At 39.3% G+C, this 22,000-nt stretch overlaps 2 protein-coding genes and 1 long non-coding RNA gene across 3 annotated transcripts in view; 1 reads left to right on the top strand and 2 right to left on the bottom strand.

Moving 5' to 3' along the window:
• LOC103509063 (fibronectin type-III domain-containing protein 3A-like) overlaps positions 1–14,896 on the top strand; it is a gene marked incomplete at its 5' end in the record, with an annotated part of 35,409 nt that extends 20,513 nt beyond the window's left edge. The window contains 6 exons of the mRNA XM_026823498.1: positions 6,716–6,971; positions 8,422–8,778; positions 9,157–9,210; positions 9,791–9,957; positions 11,022–11,359; positions 14,666–14,896. Coding sequence (XP_026679299.1) covers positions 6,716–6,971; positions 8,422–8,778; positions 9,157–9,210; positions 9,791–9,957; positions 11,022–11,359; positions 14,666–14,794 — 1,301 coding nt within the window. The remainder of the gene's footprint in view (positions 1–6,715; positions 6,972–8,421; positions 8,779–9,156; positions 9,211–9,790; positions 9,958–11,021; positions 11,360–14,665) is intronic.
• A 1,197-nt stretch (positions 14,897–16,093) lies between these two features.
• On the bottom strand, positions 16,094–17,483 carry LOC113467368. The gene is made up of 3 exons (XR_003391467.1): positions 16,522–17,483; positions 16,326–16,410; positions 16,094–16,168 (listed from the first exon to the last, which is right to left on the bottom strand). It is a non-coding gene; the product is annotated as an uncharacterized LOC113467368 (long non-coding RNA).
• Positions 17,484–19,006: 1,523 nt separating this feature from the next.
• LOC103509062 (bicaudal D-related protein homolog) overlaps positions 19,007–22,000 on the bottom strand; it is a 109,814-nt gene continuing 106,820 nt past the window's right edge. The window contains exons 8-9 of the mRNA XM_026823497.1: positions 19,529–19,789; positions 19,007–19,220 (exon numbers count right to left, since the gene is read on the bottom strand). Of these exons, the coding sequence (XP_026679298.1) occupies positions 19,077–19,220; positions 19,529–19,789 (405 nt within the window). The 3' untranslated portion in view covers positions 19,007–19,076. The remainder of the gene's footprint in view (positions 19,221–19,528; positions 19,790–22,000) is intronic.

The following is a 22,000-nucleotide window of genomic DNA, read 5'->3' as shown; positions in this document are numbered from 1 at the left end:
GTTTTTTATTGGATTTCATAAAAGAAAGATATTGTTGGGTTGAAATTTGTAAGACTCTGGTTTATTTATCTAGGGGCAGTTGAATGTTTCGAATAATATTAAATTGGTCGTTGTACATATATTCTCTAATCGAAGGCATTTTGTATTTCCCAGATATTTTTTTCTTTCTCTGAACAGTGATGTACATATAAGTATTCAGATAAATGATGAACAGATTTAACAATGAACAGCTTTTAATAATAAAAGAAAGTTCACGAGAATTCGGGAGGAAAGATATCCAACCCATATGGGACCCAGAGCCCATTTCTTTCTTACATAAGAATAATAACAGTGCTTTCTTTATATTCTTCAAATGAGACTAACAAGTTAAAGTACACCAGCAATACGCTCTACTATTATTGTAATCAAACTCCAAATTATTGACTATATAAACAATCTGGATGGGATGCCTCAATTGTGATACGAACCCGCAAGCACATGATTACCAGCCGAGCGTCTTGATCACGACAAGCAGTTTTCGTTTATCAGTTATCAAGCTCTCGTAATGGAGTTCTATTTCCATTCTGGATTCATATGAACTTGTGGAATGTCAAAAAATATATATACATATACCTAAGTCAAAGATACTAGTACTACTAGTAGGTACTTCTTCAAATTGAATGGAGGAGTTGCAAATGGGTAAAAATTATAAATAAATGGTCGGTTCCTATGTAAAAAGTTGGGAAAAATCCAAATCTGAGGTCAAAACTCCGAAAAAACAACTGTAAAAGGTCGAAAATTCAATTTTTATAATGAAAAAGTTCAAAGATTTGTGACGTCAGACTTAACGCAGTTGCTATTTTTGTCCGCTAGGTAGCGCCACTATGCAAGCACGCTAGCGGCGGAGCAGAAAGAACTGCGCAGAAACGTATGCGCACAAACACATTAATGCGTTGCCTGCAAGGGAGCTTTGCTCGGGACATTTGATGTGACGTCATCGCCTACGGGAGCGTATGCCGTGACGTCAAAGTTCACGATTTACCGGCATTTTTTTAATCGATTTATCTCGGTATCTAGAAGTCGTAGAAGAAAAAGAAAAATCCCGTTGGTCCTCATTTTTTCTGCTCTATGACTTTGAAACATGACCCAAGTAAGCGCAACTGATCTATTTCCTATCATTGTTATTATTAAACATATTGTTATTATTATTAAACATTTGTTATACAACCAACGAAACCAGAACAAATCACTAAGCAGCCCAAGATACGAGTTTCGTCCTTATTTGGACTCATCAGTTGGACATAACCCGAGACATTTGTTATACAACTTTACAAGCAGTTGTATTCTCTCGCACAAAATACATATGTTATAAGTATATAGGTTATAGGTAATAGAAACAGTTTTACTTTTTAGTCCGTCCTTCCTTTATTATTACATTTATTACAATACCTAGTATCCTAGTAATAACTAGTGGTTCTGTGAACTGTAGACCTCACTCAGATTCTTTTGCCTAAGCTGAGATTTTAATAATAACGTCCTTTAAATTCATACCGACAGTTGTTGAACTTGGTACCTATTTGATTTTTGGACAAATTTACGATTTAGAAAAATGTCCTGCTTTGAAAAAATGTCTTCTGGGTAATTCTACATATATGAATGGGTAACCCTACGTAATACATAATTATATGTATCAAAACAGAAATAAAACTATCTTCACGTTTTATGTAGGTACCTATATCTAAAAAAAAGTAGGTACATAGGTAATGATTTTCTTTAACCACGATCGAATAAACTACGGGCTAAAAAATTCCCGGAGGGACGGACCCAGCTTGTTTTATTACTAATAATGAAAAAGTATTGCAATCGGTCCAAATTTTCAAAATCGGAAAATGGGTGGAAATAATGAGGTCCCCCTGTTCCTAAAAAGTTATTTTTAGCCTAAACATTTGGTACAGTTTTATATTCTTAGACTGGTTATGCAAGCTTCGCTTGTCAGACCGCCGCGCCGGAAGATATGTGGTGGAAATAGCAGAAGAAGCTTCCGCCACACGTTCTGGTGGTCGAGATTATGTCCGATAGTTAGATCGTGAGTGGCTGGCTTTATTGCAAGGATCTCTTTCAAACCCTGTCTGAGAGAGTCTCCCCATAACTGGAATAATCTCAATCTATTGTTTTGACATAATTATGACCATCCCATTTTCCTTCTGTGATTATTGCACTTTTGTACTTGATAAATTTTTCCAAGTACTTAACGAAATGATTCATTAGAATTTGAACTACCAAAGTGAACGGTATAATAACAAAATAGGTGCTCTAATGTTATTTTCGTGTTACCTTCAATAACTACCTATACTTTTTCAAGTATTGAATGAGAAAGATATGTTATCAGGCTATCACTTATCAAGTCATCAGAGAAAGTATATACATATCAAATGAATTCCCTTTGATAAGTAGCTAAGTACGTACCTTTGATCGATTAGTCCAAATAATGCCGACCCTGTCTGAACGGGAACATAATTACATTGCCATATCAGCTAGTGAAAACTAGGCCAGTGAGAAGTTATCTACTGTCACTAATGGGCTAATCTGATCTTACGCCTGCCACTCGCTCAGACCGTCTGACAGACCGCGGTCTCATCGTCTGTCAGACCATCTCAATGTGTGGCTGAAAAGCTTGAGACCTGGGTCTTTTAGGTCTGATCGTGAGTGACGGGCATTAACCGTTCAATTACAGGACATTCTTGAGGGAAAAAATTCATCTATTTTAACCTCCTTGCTCGCTTGCTCTTCACCTCTAAACGCCATCAGTATTTCGTCCTTCCCTTCTCTCATACCTACACCCTCGCTTAAAGTTCTAAATTTGGAAACAAATTTCTAAATTCGTCTCAGCTTCTTGATAAGCGATCCCCTCTCCCTGCCTTTGTGGCCTCCTCTTTCTTTTCTTTTTCTCTTCAGTTTTTTACAAAACTTTTTTTCTCTTACCCCTTTATCCTTCCAATTTTCCTCTTTTCGTTTCTTTCTTCTTCCTTCTTAACCCATTATCCTTCAAATTTTCTTCTGTTCCTCCTTTGTCTCTGCCCCCTATGCATTCCATCTACTCCCACCCCATCTATGTCCGTACCCCTCCTACCTTTTTCCAGAGAATGTTTCTTCCCCCTCTTTCTCATCCTGTCTGTCTAAATGTGGAACAAACTTTGTTTTTTCCCCAATCCCCTATCTGGTCTAAATATAGCGCAACCTCAGTCTCCACTTGTCACTCAGGTCTGAAACTTTGCAGCTTTCCCTTCCTACCTTTTCTCCCCAGGTAGGGAGATCCTCCCCACCTTTAGGGAGATCACACAGAGTACCAGAGGAATTTATTTTTAGGAAAATAAACCTCTAATTAGTCTAATTCCCACTTGAATTGTTTGAACTTTCTGTGTGGAGCTTTAAAAACTGCCCTTACCTTGTCCTGCTTTTTTTTCTAAAATGGGAGAATGAGACATTCCAAAATGTTCTTTAAGGTAAAAAGGCAACTTTTTTTTTTTTTTGCATATTTGAGACGATTCCAAGGTAAAATGCTACAAAAGAGTATAGGGGTACTTCGAACGTGCCTTTTGGTGGCTTAGTGTATTGGGTGTGGTTTGTATCAAAATGATTATTGTTGTTTGAATAGGTATCCTATTATACAAATAAAGAGTTTTGTAAGTCAACCAACATTTGACACAACGGTTTGTTTCTTCTAACATTTCACCTGTTCCTATCTACTACTAAAATGCTACAAAAGAGTATAGGGGTACTTCGAACGTGCCTTTTGGTGGCTTAGTGTATTGGGTGTGGTTTGTATCAAAATGATTATGACTGTTGTTTGAATAGGTATCCTATTATACAGATAAAGAGTTTTGTAAGTCAACCAACATTTGACACAACGGTTTGTTTCTTCTAACATTTCACCTGTTCCTATCTACTACTACTTCAAACAGCACTGTTACTGCTGTGAACAGATGGGACTAATAAAGTCAGCAATAAAGAGGTTCCTTAATTAGCACGTTTTTCCATCCACACTGATAAGGCAACATATGTTTAGATGAGGCCATGCTACCACGTCAGCCCCTCAGTCAGTCATGTTTGTGAATTTGGCCAGCTCACAACTAGCAACTAGTGTTATCAGAGACGTGGAAATTGGACGGTTCTGCTAGTCTGTTGGAGTGTGCTAGAAGTTAGCATGAAGGAGGCTGAAAAAAAGGTTCTGTCCAGGGGGGTGAGTTATAAATAGCCGTATTCGATTATGTGACTTTTTTTATAGTCAACATGGCTGAACCAATGAGATTGTCAGATTCCGCTTTGTGGAGCAAGTGTGGACGTCCGAAGAGGAATCTCATTGGTCAGCCATGTGAACTATGAAAAAAAAAGTCAATCGAATACGGCTAATGTTATGGATAGGTGATATTTTGTTACGTTGTGTTTATGTTACTGCTTTTGGCTGTACTAGGTTTATTATCATTTCGGGAAACTTTCGGAATCCATTCTGATGGCGCACCATCTTGAATTTCCTATGGTTTAGTACAGTCTACAGGCGCCATTTCAGTTCCCAAAAGAGAACTGGTGGTTCTATTTCCGAAAGTTTCTTGAAAGGAAAATACACCTCAACCTGTTGTCAAACCCATAAAATGAGACCTTGTTTAGACTGCTGGGGTAAAGAGACTTTTTAGTCTCATTCGAGCAGAATAAACAAAGTCTATTCTATTGACTGCTGTGTTTTCTCTATCGAAAGCACTGCCTATATCACAAACTGTGGCGTTGTGCATCTAGCATTGCAATATTGAGGTTTTGTGCAAATAATAGGCTGGCTCTAAGGTTCTAATTATCATAAAGAAGAAAGAAAAGACACAGAGACAGAGATGTCAATGGTATGCCAGTCGTGCACAGACCACAAAGTATCCACAGAGGACAGAGTATCCTACAGGCAATACCCATAGGAACACGAGGGCAATACCTCTCCCATATGAGTCACTCAAGTTCAATATTCCAAAACCCAGCACGACATGCTAATTTAACACGGGGAGTGCCACGGCATGTAGAGAATTCCATTAACGTAACAGTTAACTCAGAATTTGCCCGAGGCACTGCGGACTAATCAAATAGACGAAGAACCCGTTCTATCCTTCTTCCCATTGGGTGATGTGAAGCGTGCATGTGACCTAGTGGTTCCATGCTTTGTGTTGGGAGATTGGGAAGTTTAAGGTTAAGGTTTTATTTTATTGATTGATTTAGAAAGGTTAAGGTATTATTTTATTGATTGACAAAAGTTAACCAGGTCGCAGTGGCGTTAGATGGTCCTATTTATACCAATATTACCAATTTATACCAATTGATTGATTTAGGAAGTTTAATAAACCCTAGACCATGTATTGATGTTTTTCTTGGGACACTGTTGAAACTTATAAAGCTTCTTGGCCCCTTGAATTAGTGTTTCATTGATTTCATTCGTTGTCCACGAGTCATAGAGTTCACAGGTTCTCCAAAGCTACTTTGCAGGGGAAAAAGAGATTTTCAGTCCTTTTTCTAAACAAGATGTATTGTATCTAATCTTGTCTAACGCTAGGTCGCGGGTTCAATTTCCGACTTTTCCCTAACGAACCTGTATCTGAGCTTCGTTCTTGGAACGGCTGGCTTTCTCCTGTCCTCCTTCTCTCTTCGAATTCGGGATGAAAGGACCTCAGTAGTTAGGTACCACTACACAACCTCAGTAAGTGGTTAGTACGGTGGACTCTGGATCTGGAGGTTGATGGTTCGAGTCCAAGTCAGGTCATAAAATTTAGCGTATTTTATTAAGCGGGGAACAGCATTGGTGACTAGCATTTATGCTTAGCACAACTAAAATTCCCTTAAATAATAATCTTATCCATATCATTTTTCCCTGATTTCCCAGTGAAAAAAAAGAGGTGCAGTATTGAATTGTTTAGATACAAGGACAGTCTAAATAAGCATTTCTCCGTGATTTCAGGTGGCAGAACTGAGCTCACGTAGTGCCCTCATCGGGTTCGAGTACCGACTGTGATCTGAAATCCATTCCACCCGCCACCGTCTGTCACTTCAGACTTCAGGTGAGAACTTTTACTTCTTTTCCAGTGGGTTTCACATGTTTTTCTTTTCTTTTTTCAGTAGGTTTACCATATTTTTTGAAAGGTTTGATAGAGAGAACTGTAACTACTAAGGTCTTGTCCTAAAATAGAAGAGAAGGAGGACGGGATAGAAAGCCGAACGAGGGACAAGGATTCTGATTGTTATAGTTTCCCTCAAACAAAAACAAACATAGTTTCCCTATGTAAATAATTTATATAAAAAAAGCTAGACGATCCCAGAAAGAACCCTATCTGATTAGATCAAAGTTCGCCCCAGGCGGGACTCGAACCCGCGACCTAGCGCTTACAAGGCAGACCCGCTACCCTCCCAGCTAACCTTAGGCTCCCTGACTAGTCCTATTTTTTACATTTACTTAATTTAAGGAGTTTTAACGATAAACCTACCTCCAGTCCTATTTTCAAAGTATGTAAAATAACCACTATTCGAACCCGCGACCTAGCGCTTACAAGGCAGACCCGCTACCCTCCCAGCTAACCTTAGGCTCCCTGACTAGTCCTATTTTTTACATTTATTTAATTTAAGGAGTTTTAACGATAAACCTACCTCCAGTCCTATTTTCAAAGTATGTAAAATAACCACTATCATCATTCTTTCTCCCCTTCACAGGCAGGCAACTCTGCTGGCTGGTCCCCATTCAGCGAGACCAGCGTCATTACCACTCCCCCCGGGCCCCCGGGATCTCTTACCCTTCGCAAAACCTCCGTGACAACCCCCACCAGTCTGACAGTGTCCTGGTCTGAACCCGCGAACCATGGCTCACCAATCCTTCACTATGTGCTGGAAACCTCCGACCCTGCCCAGCCCAGTATAACCTGTGACACCACCAGCTACCAGCTGACTGGACTATCACCTCATACTACCTATAAGTAAGTCATATAGACATACCTTATTTTATGTAGAAACTACCTAGTCACTATATACCCACTTACACAAAAATTTGCGCTGAAGTACATACTCAAGCAAAGACTCAAATATGAATTTTAACTCTTCTTCAGTTCCTTACTTGAAGACTAGAATAGAATAGTTCAGTGTTTGCTGACTATGGATTTGTACTTGAGGAAGTGTTAGGCATAGAAATTGTTCAAGTGCTTATTTCAATATTTCCATTAGGTCAGCCACTCACTATTAAGTAGACCTGACAGGTACGACTGAAAAGGTCTGTCTGTCAGGTCTACCTGATATCTGATAAGCACACACAGAAGGTAGACCTGACATTCGAATCTGATCAGCTGTACCTGTCAGGTCTACCTAATAGTGAGTGGCCTAGCCTTAGAACCATCATTTTGACTCTTTATTTTAGAACTGTACCTTCTCTGCGAACCAATATCCTGTAGGTTAACCTCACTATTGTTGTATTTCAGGCTAAAGTGTCGCGCTGTGAATGAAGTAGGCCCAGGTCCCTGGAGTCCCACCCTACGTTAGTGATAAGGGGCGCGATGGCAAGTACAAGTCAATCTACAACGGCGAGGCCCAGTCTTGTAGGTAAGTACCACTTTCATTTTAACGCGGTTTTCTATCTACATGATATGAACTATACCTATGAAATATATAAGACCTTGTTTAGACTGCGGTAGTAAAGGGACTTTTCAGTCTCATTCTGGCAGGATAAACAAGGTATATTTTATTCTATTCTACATATTTTATTATTCATCTCTGTGGCACTTTCGCCATGGCGATATGAATTTTCATCAGTAACACCCTGACTGCCAAAGCATATTCCATGGTGTTTACCTTCAGAAACCCATGTACTAAAACATCTCCCTTAACATGAGAGACAGACTCTTTAATTCCTGGCATTTTTTCATTAAGATATAGCCAATTTTCACTCGGAGGCCCTCTTTCAGATAACCATTTAAAATACACAAGTGGCCAGTAGCAGCAAATGTGACGTCATTACGCCCTAAAAGTGAGAAATCACCTCTTTGCTGCCTCTGTGAGCTGCTCGACATCTAAAGTGAACATGAAGAGATCCAAAGCATATTCCATGGTGTTTACCTTCAGAAACCCATGTACTAAAACATCTCCCTTAACATGAGAGACAGACTCTTTAATTCCTGGAATTTTTTCATTAAGATATACTTAGCCAATTTTCACTCGGAGGCCCTCTTTCAGATAACCATTGAGAATACACAAGTGGCCAGTAGCAGCAAATGTGACGTCATTACGCCCTAAAAGTGAGAAATCACCTCCTTGCTACCTCTGTGAGCTGCTTGACATCTAAAGTGAACATGAAGAGATTTTTTCTCAATTTTTCCCATTTTTAACTTTCTTTTATGAATTATGGCTTGTATCACATCTCTTCTCTTGTGTCCTTAGAATACAAGACCTCAAGCCAGGCACGGACTACGCGGTGTGCGTTCAGGTACACCTGGAAGAAATAGTCGGCATCGCGTCCGAGCCGACCCTGTTCACCACGCCCCCTTGCGAGCCTGACCAGCCTAACCCGCCCAAACTCGTGACCAAAACCCGCACCTCTCTGGCGCTCAAATGGAATGCAGCTGTAGATAATGGGGCGCATGTGATGCATTATATACTGGAGTCTGACCAGGGGAATGCTACCGGGGACTTCAAGGAGATCAGCAAGAGCAAGAATAAGAATTTTACGCTGAGCAAGCTGACGCCCAGCACGTGCTTTCGGTTTCGCCTGGCTGCTGTCAATCAGCATGGCAAGAGGTGAGTTATCTTGTGTTGTGATAGAACTTGGATACATAGCCGGGTTGGATCGAAATACGAGGGTATCGTTATCCCTCGTATCTCGAGTCCAAGTGCTGATGCAACTTCAGTGGCTGAGTGGCTATCATACTCGGTTTACACGCCGGAGGTCAAGGGTTCAGTTCCCGGCGGGGTCAAAGTTTTTGCGGCTCTGTTCGAGTGTGCACTTAGCCTTGTGAGGACAATTGAGTAGCTACTTTAATCGCGTAGCGACCAGTGGCGGCATTACAAGTCTAAGAAACGATAAAATTTATCATAAATAATTTTCAAAAATAAATAAATCATACTCTAATTCAAGTATACGAGGACATTTTTACTAACTTATTTTTTAATCTAACTTCCCCAGTTTACTACTTTCACCGTGTACATGGAGAACCCTAGGAATCCTAACGAGTAAGTTGAAACCCTCTGTTACCCTAATGATCAAGACCACAGAGTTTAATCAAGCCAGTTTCAAGGCCAGCCACTCACTATCAGATAGACCTGACGATAGGTACACCTGATAGTGTGTGAGCTCGTCAGGTATACCACCTGATCAGGTGTACCTGATAGTGAGTGATATCATTTGATTGGCATTTTGATGGTCCGGACACGGAAAGTGAGTGGCTGGCCTAAGCAATTCTGCTTGGAGCTCGTCAGGTATACCACCTGATCAGGTGTACCTGATAGTGAGTGATATCATTTGATTGGCATTTTGATGGTCCGGACACGGAAAGCGAGTGGCTGGCCTAAGCAATTCTGCTTGTTGTGAAATGTTTCACAATAAAAATTGTGAAATGAACCTGACGTTTGCTTGATCCGTTTCGGCACCCTGATCTGACGACGAATCAGTTAAGTTTCCTTGATCCAAGAGTAAGCAGTAGTAGTTTCCAATGGTTTACTGAAGTTAACGTTCCAGCCTGGGTGAGGTCCATGTCAGACTAAAAACTTTAGCAGTGATGTCTTGAATTTAATATTGATCTGCTAATTTCAGGAAGCACGTGGTGTACCAAGGTACCAACTTTAGCTGTAAGGTGAATAAACTACAGGAGCTGACCACCTATAGGTTCTACATTACGGCCACCAATGATGCAGGCCAGGGCCCCTATTCAGAGGCCTACCCCTTCACCACCTGCACCGCCCCTCCTGCCCCCCTCAAAGGTAAAACATATTTCAGTTTAGTCTTGAGCAGGTAGCCTAGCCTGCTTGGAGAGTAGCGCGTCTACCTTGTAATAGCTAGATATTCGTATAAGCTTAATACGACTTTTAGGGGTGTTTGCCTCAGAGCGGGCTTTTTGTGTAAGCGCTAGGTCGCCCTGTCCGGGGCAAACATTATCCTCAACAAATACGTTTTGATATCGGAACGGCCGGCTTTCCGGGAGAGTAGCGCGTCTACCTTGTAATAGCTAGATATTCGTATAAGCTTAATACGACTTTTAGGGGTGTTTGCCTCAGGGCGGGCTTTTTGTGTAAGCGCTAGGTCGCCCTGTCCGGGGCAAACATTATCCTCAACAGATACGGTTTGATATCGGAACGGCCGGCTTTCCCCTATCCTGCCCGTCTTGAGTCTTTACAGTTCCCTCTATCAGAGTGCTTAACTCCATAGACAAAAAGCCCAAACTGAGGCTTAGGTGTAGGGGCTAAACAGCTCTAAAGAATGAGTTAAGCAAGGATGAGTTAAGCTTCTACGAAACTCTCTATCAAACCTCTTGGGGTGGGAGAAACATTTGATGAGGGCGAATAGAAAACAGGAATAAACTGTAATTCTCTAGAGCAAATTTTATTTAAAGTTCTTATGAATACTTACCTTCCGTGTCCGTGAGATAGGTGCCATGCCTATCTCTGTCTCTGTGGTGAAAGGATTGGGGTTTAAACCCTTTGGACGCCCAGAAACAATATCTGATAACTTTACAGTTCCCTCTATCAGAGTGCTTAACTCCATAGACAAAAAGCCCAAACTGAGGCTTAGGTGTAGGGGCTAAACAGCTCTAAAGGATGAGTTAAGCTTCTACGAATCTCTCTATCAAACCTCTTGGGGTGGGAGAAACATTTGATGAGAGCGAATAGAAAACTTCTTACCTTCCGTATCTGTGAGATAGGTGCCATGTCTATCTCTGTGGCGAAAGGATTGGGGTTTAAACCCTTTGGACGCCCAGAAACAATATCTGATCGGTAATTCTGCTACATTTATTTATTGGCCATTTCTGTTTCCTTTTCCCCACCAGCACCAAAAATCAGTGATATCGGTATGCGTACGTGCACGGTCGAGTGGCAGAGCGCCCGTCCCCTAGGTTCCGATCCTATCGTGTACTGTCTGCAAATGTCCCGGATCCGAGATCAAGACTACAAGACCGTGTACAGAGGCTCCGAGACTCGAACCGCGCTCTCTGAGCTGGAAGGCGGGGCAGAGTACACGGTGCGGGTGTGTCCTATCCGAGTGAGACCAGATGGGGATGTGAGCGGGAGCTACTCCACGCCGGCGACCTTCTCTACCCTGCCCCTACCTGTGGAAGTCACCGCTAGTGCGCTGTCTACTAAACAGACCTCTCCCAGTCATGTCAATGTAAGTACCTATTGTCAAGTTATAGGAGGCCTTACTTTTTCAAGAGTCGACTTTATTGTTATTGTTCGAATGCTTGGAATGCCAACAAATATTGAAAGTTTTTTTTTTTTATGTAAGGCCTGTTTAGTATTGAAAGTTTTTTTTTATGAACTTTGTAGCATTGTATCAATATGTATATATATGTTACCTATAGAGTGAAGATGATATATATGCTGCACTCTAGTGGGATTTCTAAACACTCGATGTAATGGTGTAAGAACCTCTTTGAGTATCGGGTTTAAATACTACAACGAAACCATATCACATCACCAAGTCATGGTGGCTTGAGTCATGGTGGCTTGCTTGTAAAGGTCTCTGTTTCCCAATCCAAGGGTCTTCCCAATCCAAGGGTCTCGGGTTCAATCCCCAGCTATGTCTTGGGCGTTGTATAACTCATGTAGTGATTTAAAGGATAAATGTAGAAAAAAAACGTATATACATATTGATACAATACATATTGATACAATCCTACAAAGTTCATAAAAAAAAAACTTTCAATATTTGTTGGCAATCCAAGCATTCTTGACCAATTACCCCGGCGGAATCCTGCGGAATCCTTCTGCCTGTAAGCTCCGACACCACACACAGACACACCACACACCACACACCACACACACCACACACACCACACACCACACACCACACACCACACACCACACCACACCACACACCACACACCACCCCACACCACACCACACCACACCACACCACACCACACCACACCACACCACACCACACCACACCACACCACACCACACCACACCACACCACACCACACCACACCACACCACACCACACCACACCACACCACACCACACCACACCACACCACACCACACCACACCACACCACACCACACCACACCACACCACACCACACCACACCACACCACACCACACCACACCACACCACACCACACCACACCACACCACACCACACCACACCACACCACACCACACCACACCACACCACACCACACCACACCACACCACACCACACCACACCACACCACACCACACCACACCACACCACACCACACCACACCACACCACACCACACCACACCACACCACACCACACCACACCACACCACACCACACCACACCACACCACACCACACCACACCACACCACACAACACCACACCACACCACACCACACCACACCACACCACACCACACCACACCACACCACACCACACCACACCACACCACACCACACCACACCACACCACACCACACCACACCACACCACACCACACCACACCACACCACACCACACCACACCACACCACACCACACCACACCACACCACACCACACCACACCACACCACACCACACCACACCACACCACACCACACCACACCACACCACACCACACCACACCACACCACACCACACCACACCACACCACACCACACCACACCACACCACACCACACCACACCACACCACACCACACCACACCACACCACACCACACCACACCACACCACACCACACCACACCACACCACACCACACCACACCACACCACACCACATTTATCCTTTAAATCACTACATGAGTTATACAACGCCCAAGACATAGCTGGGGATTGAACCCAAGACCCTTGGATTGGGAAACAGAGACCTACAAGCAAGCCACCATGACTTGGTGATGTGATATGGTTTCGTTGTAGTATTTAAACCCGATACTCAAAGAGGGATACTCAAAAGAGGTTCTTATACCATTACATCGAGTATTTAGAAATCCCAACAGAGTGCAGCTTACACACAGAAGGATTCCGGGGTAATTGTTCGAGAATGCTTGGAATGCCAACAAATATTGAAAGTTTTTTTTTTATGAACTTTGTAGGATTGTATCAATATATATATATATATGTTTTTTTTTTACATTTATCCTTTAAATCACTACATGAGTTATACAACGCCCAAGACATAGCTGGGGATTGAACCCGAGACCCTTGGATTGGGAAACAGAGACCTTTACAAGCAAGCCACCATGACATGGTGATGTGCACACACCACACACACCACACACACCACACACACCACACACACCACACACACCACACACACCACACACACCACACACAACTTTTTTTTTTAAATTTATCCTTTAAATCACTACATGAGTTATACAACGCCCAAGACATAGCTGGGGATTGAACCCAAGACCCTTGGATTGGGAAACAGAGACCTTTACAAGCACTCAAAGAGGTTCTTACACCATTACATCGAGTATTTAGAAATCCCACCAGAGTGCAGCATATATATCGTCTTCACTCTCTGGACGATTTATAAGCTAGTTACATTCAGTTACCTATAGACTGAAGACGATATACATATATGCTGCACTCTGGTGGGATTTCTAAATACTCGATGTAATGGTGTAAGAACCTCTTTGAGTATCGGGTTTAAAATGTTTAAATACTACAACGAAACATGGGATTTCTAAATACTCGATGTAATGGTGTAAGAACCTCTTTGAGTATCGGGTTTAAATACTACAACGAAACCATATCACATCACCAAGTCATGGTGGCTTGCTTGTAAAGGTCTCTGTTTCCCAATCCAAGGGTCTCGGGTTCAATCCCCAGCTATGTCCAACTGATGAGTCCAAATAAGGACGAAACACGTGTCTTGGGCTGCTTAGTGATTTGTTCTGGTTTCGTTGGTTGTACTCATGTAGTGATTTAAAGGGTAAATGTTTAAATAATAATAATAATAATAATAATAGTTACAATTCTACATACAGTTAAAAAAAAAATAATAAAAAAAAACTTTCAAAGTTTCCTATCGTTTCCACATATCTGGCGACAATTCCAGTAAGCATTAGGACAACTATCTGACATCTATCATTCTAGTATTTATTATTATGGTCCTTTATTCGTGACCTCAATCGTTAGGCCAGCTACTCCCAGGTAGACCTGACAGGTACGACTGAAAAGGTCGTTCTGTCAGGTCTACCTTATAGCTGATGAGCACACAAACTATCAGGTAGACCTGATCAAGTGTACCTGTCGTCGGGTCTAGACCTGACAGGTACGACTGAAAAGGTCGTTCTGTCAGGTCTACCTTATAGCTGATGAGCACACAAACTATCAGGTAGACCTGATCAGGTGTACCTGGTAGTGACTGGCTGGCCTAAGGGTTTTTGCTGCTAAAAAATGTAAAAAATATTTTTCAATGATAAACGCGTAACAGTGCTGTCACTGCCAGCATATTTTATTTCATCATGTCTTACACCGTACTTCTCTCTTCTCCACAGAACACAGGCAAACAGCTATTTATCTGGAAGAATCTGTCAGATCAACAGATGGCTGGCTTCATCGTGCTAGGTCTAACAACATTGGCAGTGTTTGCTGCAGCTATCATGCAGTATTGTTTCATCCATTAGAACCAAATTTTCCTGAAAGTTTCATCGGATTGAGACAGCCTCGCCAGATGGTTTACACATCCTTCTTACTTAAACTCGCCATGTCTTTGTGTTTCTACCCTCTTTTCTCTGTATTTGCATTTTGTTATGTTTTGTTTGTACTTTTTTTCCTTGTGTTGTCTATTTAGCCTTTCGTTGTTAGCACCTTTAATTAACTCCGTTCCTTTTTTTTTGTAATTTCTTGTGAATTTCCTTGTAATGAACTATTGATTTGAAACCGTACATAGCCTATGAAGCCTAAATACATTAGTACCCTAGTTTGAATGTTATGTTTTGTTTGTACTTTTTTTCCTTGTGTTGTCTATTTAGCCTTTCGTTGTTAGCACCTTTAATTAACTCCGTTCCTTTTTTTGTAATTTCTTGTGAATTTCCTTGTAATGAACTATTGATTTGAAACCGTACATAGCCTATGAAGTCTAAATACATTAGTACCCTAGTTTGACAACATAACAGTGAAGCACAATTTTTCTCATATGTACCTATGACTCAATTGTAATTTCTGCGATACCGATACCTTTTGTCTAGTTTACCCTTGGAAAAGGAGATCTGTTGATTCACGTGCAATATTTTCAAAGTTGATGTAGACTACTTTAGTAAATTTGGCTATTTACTAAACAAATTTAAAAGTTGTCACAAGCGTATGAATGAATTATTCCTAATGTACATACATACAGTACCTTCATCTGATGAAGGTAAAATAATTATTTACTTCATACTAGGGTTGAAAATCGTCCAAGTTTTTTAAAATTATTTGAAAATATTATGGTTAAATCAGTAACCTACATAATAATATATTAACCAAGCTCCGTTTGGTTTTAATCTTCAAGTCCTGTTCAATTTTATTTAAATTGTAAAGTTATTGTGATTCCATTCCCTCATATATTTTCATCTCATTTTTTGCACTTCACTTTTCTCTTTAATTTTTATCCTTTTTGAAATTTGTAACTCGAATTCAACCTTTATTATTATTTTACTTTTCTTTTTTTTAATTTTAATCAAATACATTTTGCCAATAATTAATTATATTTTTATTTAAACAAATAACTATTCCATTTATATTTTATATTATTTTTTTTTTGTTTTATACATTATCATTATTAATTTTTATTTTCTATTTAATTTAAATCCATGTTAATTATTTGTACATAACAAATTTTACTTGTCTCGTAGTTATTTTATGTTTACATTTGAATTTTTAGATAAAAAATTTACGACGAAAAACTTTAACATAAATAAAATAATTATAATTCGTACCGAAGTATGATGGTCAGGTCTTGGACTTATCTCTTACTATACCTTTAAACGCATTATTTGTACAAGAACAGTAGTAGGTACCTATCTTGGATCTGCATTATGCATTTATCTAATAATAATTGAGTTTGACATCAATCATCATTATGACGTCTCGTACCGAAGTATGATGGTCAGGTCTTGGACTTATCTCTTACTATACCTTTAAACGCATTATTTGTACAAGAACAGTAGTAGGTACCCATCTTGGATCTGCATTATGCATTTATCTCATAAAATTGAGTTTGACATCAATCATCATTATGACGTCTTATTATCAAAAATAACTGAACAGAAATATTCCGGGGAGTACAGTATTAGTCCAGGAGCCTTATCATCATGCTTAATCCTTGATTGCCTAACACTCGATGAAAAAATAAATAAAAAAAAATTGCTACCTGAACAGAAATATTCCGGGGAGTACAGTATTAGTCCAGGAGCCTTATCATCATGCTTAATCCTTGATTGCCTAACACTCGATGAAAATAAATAAAAAAAAATTGCTAAAGCCCCAGCAATTTATTAGTCAATTGTTTACCAGAATTATATGCTTCAATTCCACAAGTATATTTTACAAGGAGTGCATTCAAGTTTTTGTTTGAGTGTTTAGCAAGCAGAGGGTTTGCTGGTATTTTAATTACATCCTATGTTTTCGGCTTGTGGTGCTACACATAATATATTGTCCTGTTGAGATGTTTCTATATGTTTAAGATTTATATATATTTTATTTTTTAGTAAAATATTTTACCTTTTTTTATTGGCTGAATTAGGATTTTCAAATAGCAAGGCGCGCGTAGATTTTATTGTTGAAAGTTGTTTTGTTTGTTTATTGATGGGATTATTTTGTTCTCGTTTTTCCGAATGTATTTTTTCTTTGAAAGGCGAATTTAGAACCACATTATGTACTTGTATAAGCTCGTAGATTGAGTGTATGTTAAAAACGCTGAGGTTTTGTAGATAATATCTAAGCTACTTACGTTTAGTTCTTATAGAAAAGTGGTAATTGTGTACAACTGCTATGCTACGTAATTAAATAGAATCTTTATTGTGGATAGTGACTTCAGCACATAAAATTCAACAGCCAATTTTCAAAAAGACAAAAAAAGTTTTTGGACGCAATGCCTACCATAGGGACTTGAATCTGTGCAAACCCCGTTTTAAAATATGAAACCAAAAAGCACTCAATGGTCTGAACTACGACATTCAAGTACACTGGAGAGCAATAAATTCGGGGCACCCCTATTTTTTGGTTTTTCTCAAACTGCTGCTCAGTGTTCAATTTTTTTCGGTAAAACCATTATTAATGTTTTTTGCTGTAAAGTTTAAAACTTATTCCACAAGACCGCATACCTACATTATACCCTGTGAGTAACTTTTTTTTACCATTAGTTTTATAGGGGAAAAATTGACAACCATTATTAATGTTTTTTGCTGTAAAGTTTAAAACTTATTCCACAAGACCGCATACCTACATTATACCCTGTGAGTAACTTTTTTTACCATTAGTTTTTTAGGGGAAAAATTGACAAAAAAAAAGTTCCGGCAAGGCAAAAAAAGTTCAGAATTTTTTCTAATTTTTACCAATAGTAGATTAATGTTTTGTGTTCTTTTCTAAAGCACTTGGTCCAAAAATGGTGTAAAAATATTGAGGAGAAAAAAGTTACACCAACATTTATCTCCAAAAACATGCATTTTCAGCATAAAACTGATCCTTGTTTTTCATTTACTCACAGGGTATGTAGGTATGCGGTCTTGTGGAATAAGTTTTTAACTTGACAGCAAAAAACATTAATAATGGTTTCACAAAAAAAAAAAAAAGAACACTGAGCAGCAGTTTGAGAAAAACCAAAAAAATATGGTTGCCCCGCTTTTATTGCTCGCGAGTGTATATTTTTTTCTATTTGTGTTTCCAATATCTTACTTTTACTTATGATGTTCTCTAATTTCCTATACTTCTGGTAATGAAACAAATTGGTTCCTTCTTTGCTTTTTTTCGTTGAACTTTTCCTCTTGAACTTTTTGGCTAAATTGTATTTTGTTCTTCATGGTGAACGAAATTTTCATGTTGAAATTTCTTTTCTTGTGTTACTAGTGTCGTGTACATAAAGAGAAATATGAAAGTCATAATAGTGTATTGAGTTTAAAATGCTTACCGAAATAAAATTTCTGTAGAAACCGAAAGGTGTAAGGTTTATGGAATGAGCCTCTGTTGAAATAGTTTTCTTTGAAAGGCGAATTTAGAACCACATTATGTACTTGTATAAGCTCGTAGATTGAGTGTATGTTAAAAACGCTGAGGTTTTGTAGGTAATATCTAAGCTACTTACGTTTAGTTCTTATAGAAAAGTGGTAATTGTGTACTACTGCTATGCTACGTAATTAAATAGAATATTTATTGTGGAAAGTGACTTCACATAAAATTCAACAGCCAATTTTCAAAGTTGACAACATAACAGTGAAGCACAATTTTTCTCATATGTACCTATGACTCAATTGTAATTTCTGCGATACCGATACCTTTTGTCTAGTATACCCTTGGAAAAGGAGATCTGTTTGATCTGATTCCTGAAAGTTTCATCGGATTGAGACAGCCTCGCCAGATGGTTTACACATCCTTCTTACTTAAACTCGCCATGTCTTTGTGTTTCTATTTCTACCCTGTCTAATCAAATAATCCATAGTTTATTTCGGCTGGATTCATCCAAACATCCAATGGTAATCCAATCTTGATATTTATCCAAGGTTGGACTGATCCAAATGGTATAAACAAATCCAATCTTGAATCAAACATCTTGAGAATTCTCTAATCAAATAATCCATAGTTTATTTCGGCTGGATTCATCCAAACATCCAATGGTAATCCAATCTTGATATTTATCCAAGGTTGGACACATACAAATGGTATAAACAAGATGTGTTTTTACCTGTCCATGGCAATGTCCTCACAGGTCGGTCATCTCTGGAAGAGTCCAAACAAGGTTCGCTTGGATTGTCTCTTCTTCTCCGCAGTGACAGGCGAGTCTTGTCCAGAGCCAGGGGTCTCCTGATTGGTCAGCTTACGTCTCATCTGCTCATCCAGGAGAGCTTGCATGTCCATCTGGAAATACATAAAGGTTTAGGCCATGAGTAAAATGGAATTTTGCCAGCCTAGTTAGCTTGGTTAGTAGCGCGTCTACCTTGTAAGCGCTAGGCCGCGTGTTCGATTACCGCCCGGGGCGGATTTTATCCTGAACGAATTATGTTCGTTCTTGGAATGGCTGGCTTTCTCCTACCCTGTCTTCCTTCTCTCTTATATTTCGGGACGGTATGACCTTATCAGTTACAGTTTCCTCTATAAAAAAAAAATCAGTTTACAGTTTGGGATTTCAATTGAACAGGCATGCAGTAGTCTGGAAGACGTCTTACCTGCCATTGTTCCAGCTGTTGACTCAGCTCCACTTTCTGCTGGATAGCTTCCATGAGTTGACTGTTGGCCTGAAGGACGTCTATTCTGGTTCTGGCCAGCTCCACCTGTGTGGCATTCTTGCGAGCCACGGCCCCATCTCTCACTTCCCACGCCTTGCGAACCATCTCGTCACGGGCCAAACCTCCCAGGTCTGACAGGTCGTTACGAGCTCTGTCTCTCTCCTCGCGAGCACCGGCCAATTCAGACTCCCGTACGCTGAGCTGTGGGAGGGAGAGAGAGATGTAGAAGTGATGAATTCGATACAATAATGTGAAACCATAAAGAAGGAAAAATCAAGACACTATGTTTACAATAATTCACATTTCCACCGGAAATTTTTGAAATTTAAAAAAAAAAAAAAAAAAAAAAAAAAAAAAACTTTAATTGGGGGTGGGGGGTGAATAAGGAGATAAGTAGGCATATCGAGATATCATATCCTCATTTCCGTTTCCTTTCTATTTTCTTCTAGTGAAGAGGTGAAAGAAAGAGAGTTAAGAATGCCCGCGCTGTTTCAGGACTTTGAAGGTACAGAAATGTGACAAGCTGCATTCAAAATATACAAAATTCTTGAAGGAAATTTCAGACGTTTTTTCTCAACTATTGCAGACAGACATGACAGCTAATAAAATATGAAATCTAAAATGTGTATGTATGTACATTGTACAGTGAAACTTAGGGTGTCAAGAAATCGCGTGTCTTACTAGGTAATCTAGGTATGCATTATGCACGTCATAGGAAAACTTCAAGGAATAGGTGCATCATAGATTAGACATTTGTTTTATACCTCGTTACCTGCGTATTATAAGGCAAACTTTCACACACTGACACGTTTTCATAAATCAACCCCCGTTACAAATTATGAAAAAAAAGAGGTCAAATGGAAATGCACATCACGCTATACTATTCGTCGGGTGATATATTGTGAAATGTGTTATGCTAAAACGTAACTCTAAGTACCACTGTGTAATACTAAAATGAACACTAATCACTGTGTAATGTCAAGTATCGGTGTGTTATGCCTAAAACATAACTCCAAGTAAGTATCACTGTGTAATGATAAGTATTGGTGTGTAATGTTAAAACATAAACAATTACTGTGTATGGTGTTATGCTAAAACATGAACACTAATCACTGTGTAATGATAAGTATCGATGTGTTATGCTAAGACATCTATCAATTCTATCATGCTGTTAACCTGTTCCATTTCGGGTAATTGTTCCTCTACAACTGATAGTGCATTGAGCTGCATGGAAACAATAAGGTTATCAAATATTGTAAGCTATACGAAGGTACAAAAATAGTCCCATTGGTCCATTAGATTACATTTTGCAAACAGTTCATTCAGTACAAAAAGAAACCGAAAAATTAAAAAAAAAAAAAAAAAAAAAAAAAAAAAAAACTTTAATTGGGGGTGGGGGGTGAATAAGGAGATAAGTAGGCATATCGAGATATCATATCCTCATTTCCGTTTCCTTTCTATTTTCTTCTAGTGAAGAGGTGAAAGAAAGAGAGTTAAGAATGCTCGCGCTGTTTCAAGACTTTGAAGGTAGGTAGTACAGAAATGTGACAAGCTGCATTCAAAATATACAAAATTCTTGAAGGAAATTTCAGACGTTTTTTCTCAACTATTGCAGACAGACATGACAGCTAATAAAATATGAAATCTAAAATGTGTATGTATGTACATTGTACAGTGAAACTTAGGGTGTCAAGAAATCGCGTGTCTTACTAGGTAATCTAGGTATGCATTATGCACGTCATAGGAAAACTTCAAGGAATAGGTGCATCATAGATTAGACATTTGTTTTATACCTCGTTACCTGCGTATTATAAGGCAAACTTTCACACACTGACACGTTTTCATAAATCAACCCCCGTTACAAATTATGAAAAAAAAGAGGTCAAATGGAAATGCACATCACGCTATACTATTCGTCGGGTGATATATTGTGAAATGTGTTATGCTAAAACGTAACTCTAAGTAGCACTGTGTAATACTAAAATGAACACTAATCACTGTGTAATGTCAAGTATCGGTGTGTTATGCCTAAAACATAACTCCAAGTAAGTATCACTGTGTAATGATAAGTATTGGTGTGTAATGTTAAAACATAAACAATTACTGTGTATGGTGTTATGCTAAAACATGAACACTAATCAATGATAAGTATCGGTGTGTTATGCTAAAACATCTATCAATTCTATCATGCTGTTAACCTGTTCCATTTCGGGTAATTGTTCCTCTACAACTGATAGTGCATTGAGCTGCATGGAAACAATAAGGTTATCAAATATTGTAAGCTATACGAAGGTACAAAAATAGTCCAATTGGTCCATTAGATTACATTTTGCAAACAGTTCATTCAGTACAAAAAAGAATTGAAAAAGTATAAAGTAATTTTAATTGTGTTGACCATTCTTAAATGCTTGT

This window comes from Diaphorina citri, unplaced genomic scaffold (assembly GCF_000475195.1).
Source record: "Diaphorina citri unplaced genomic scaffold, Diaci psyllid genome assembly version 1.1 scaffold462, whole genome shotgun sequence".
Lineage (NCBI taxonomy): Eukaryota > Metazoa > Arthropoda > Insecta > Hemiptera > Psyllidae > Diaphorina > Diaphorina citri.
The sequence above is the reverse complement of the archived record's forward strand: the minus strand, read 5'-3'. Positions and strand labels throughout refer to the sequence as shown.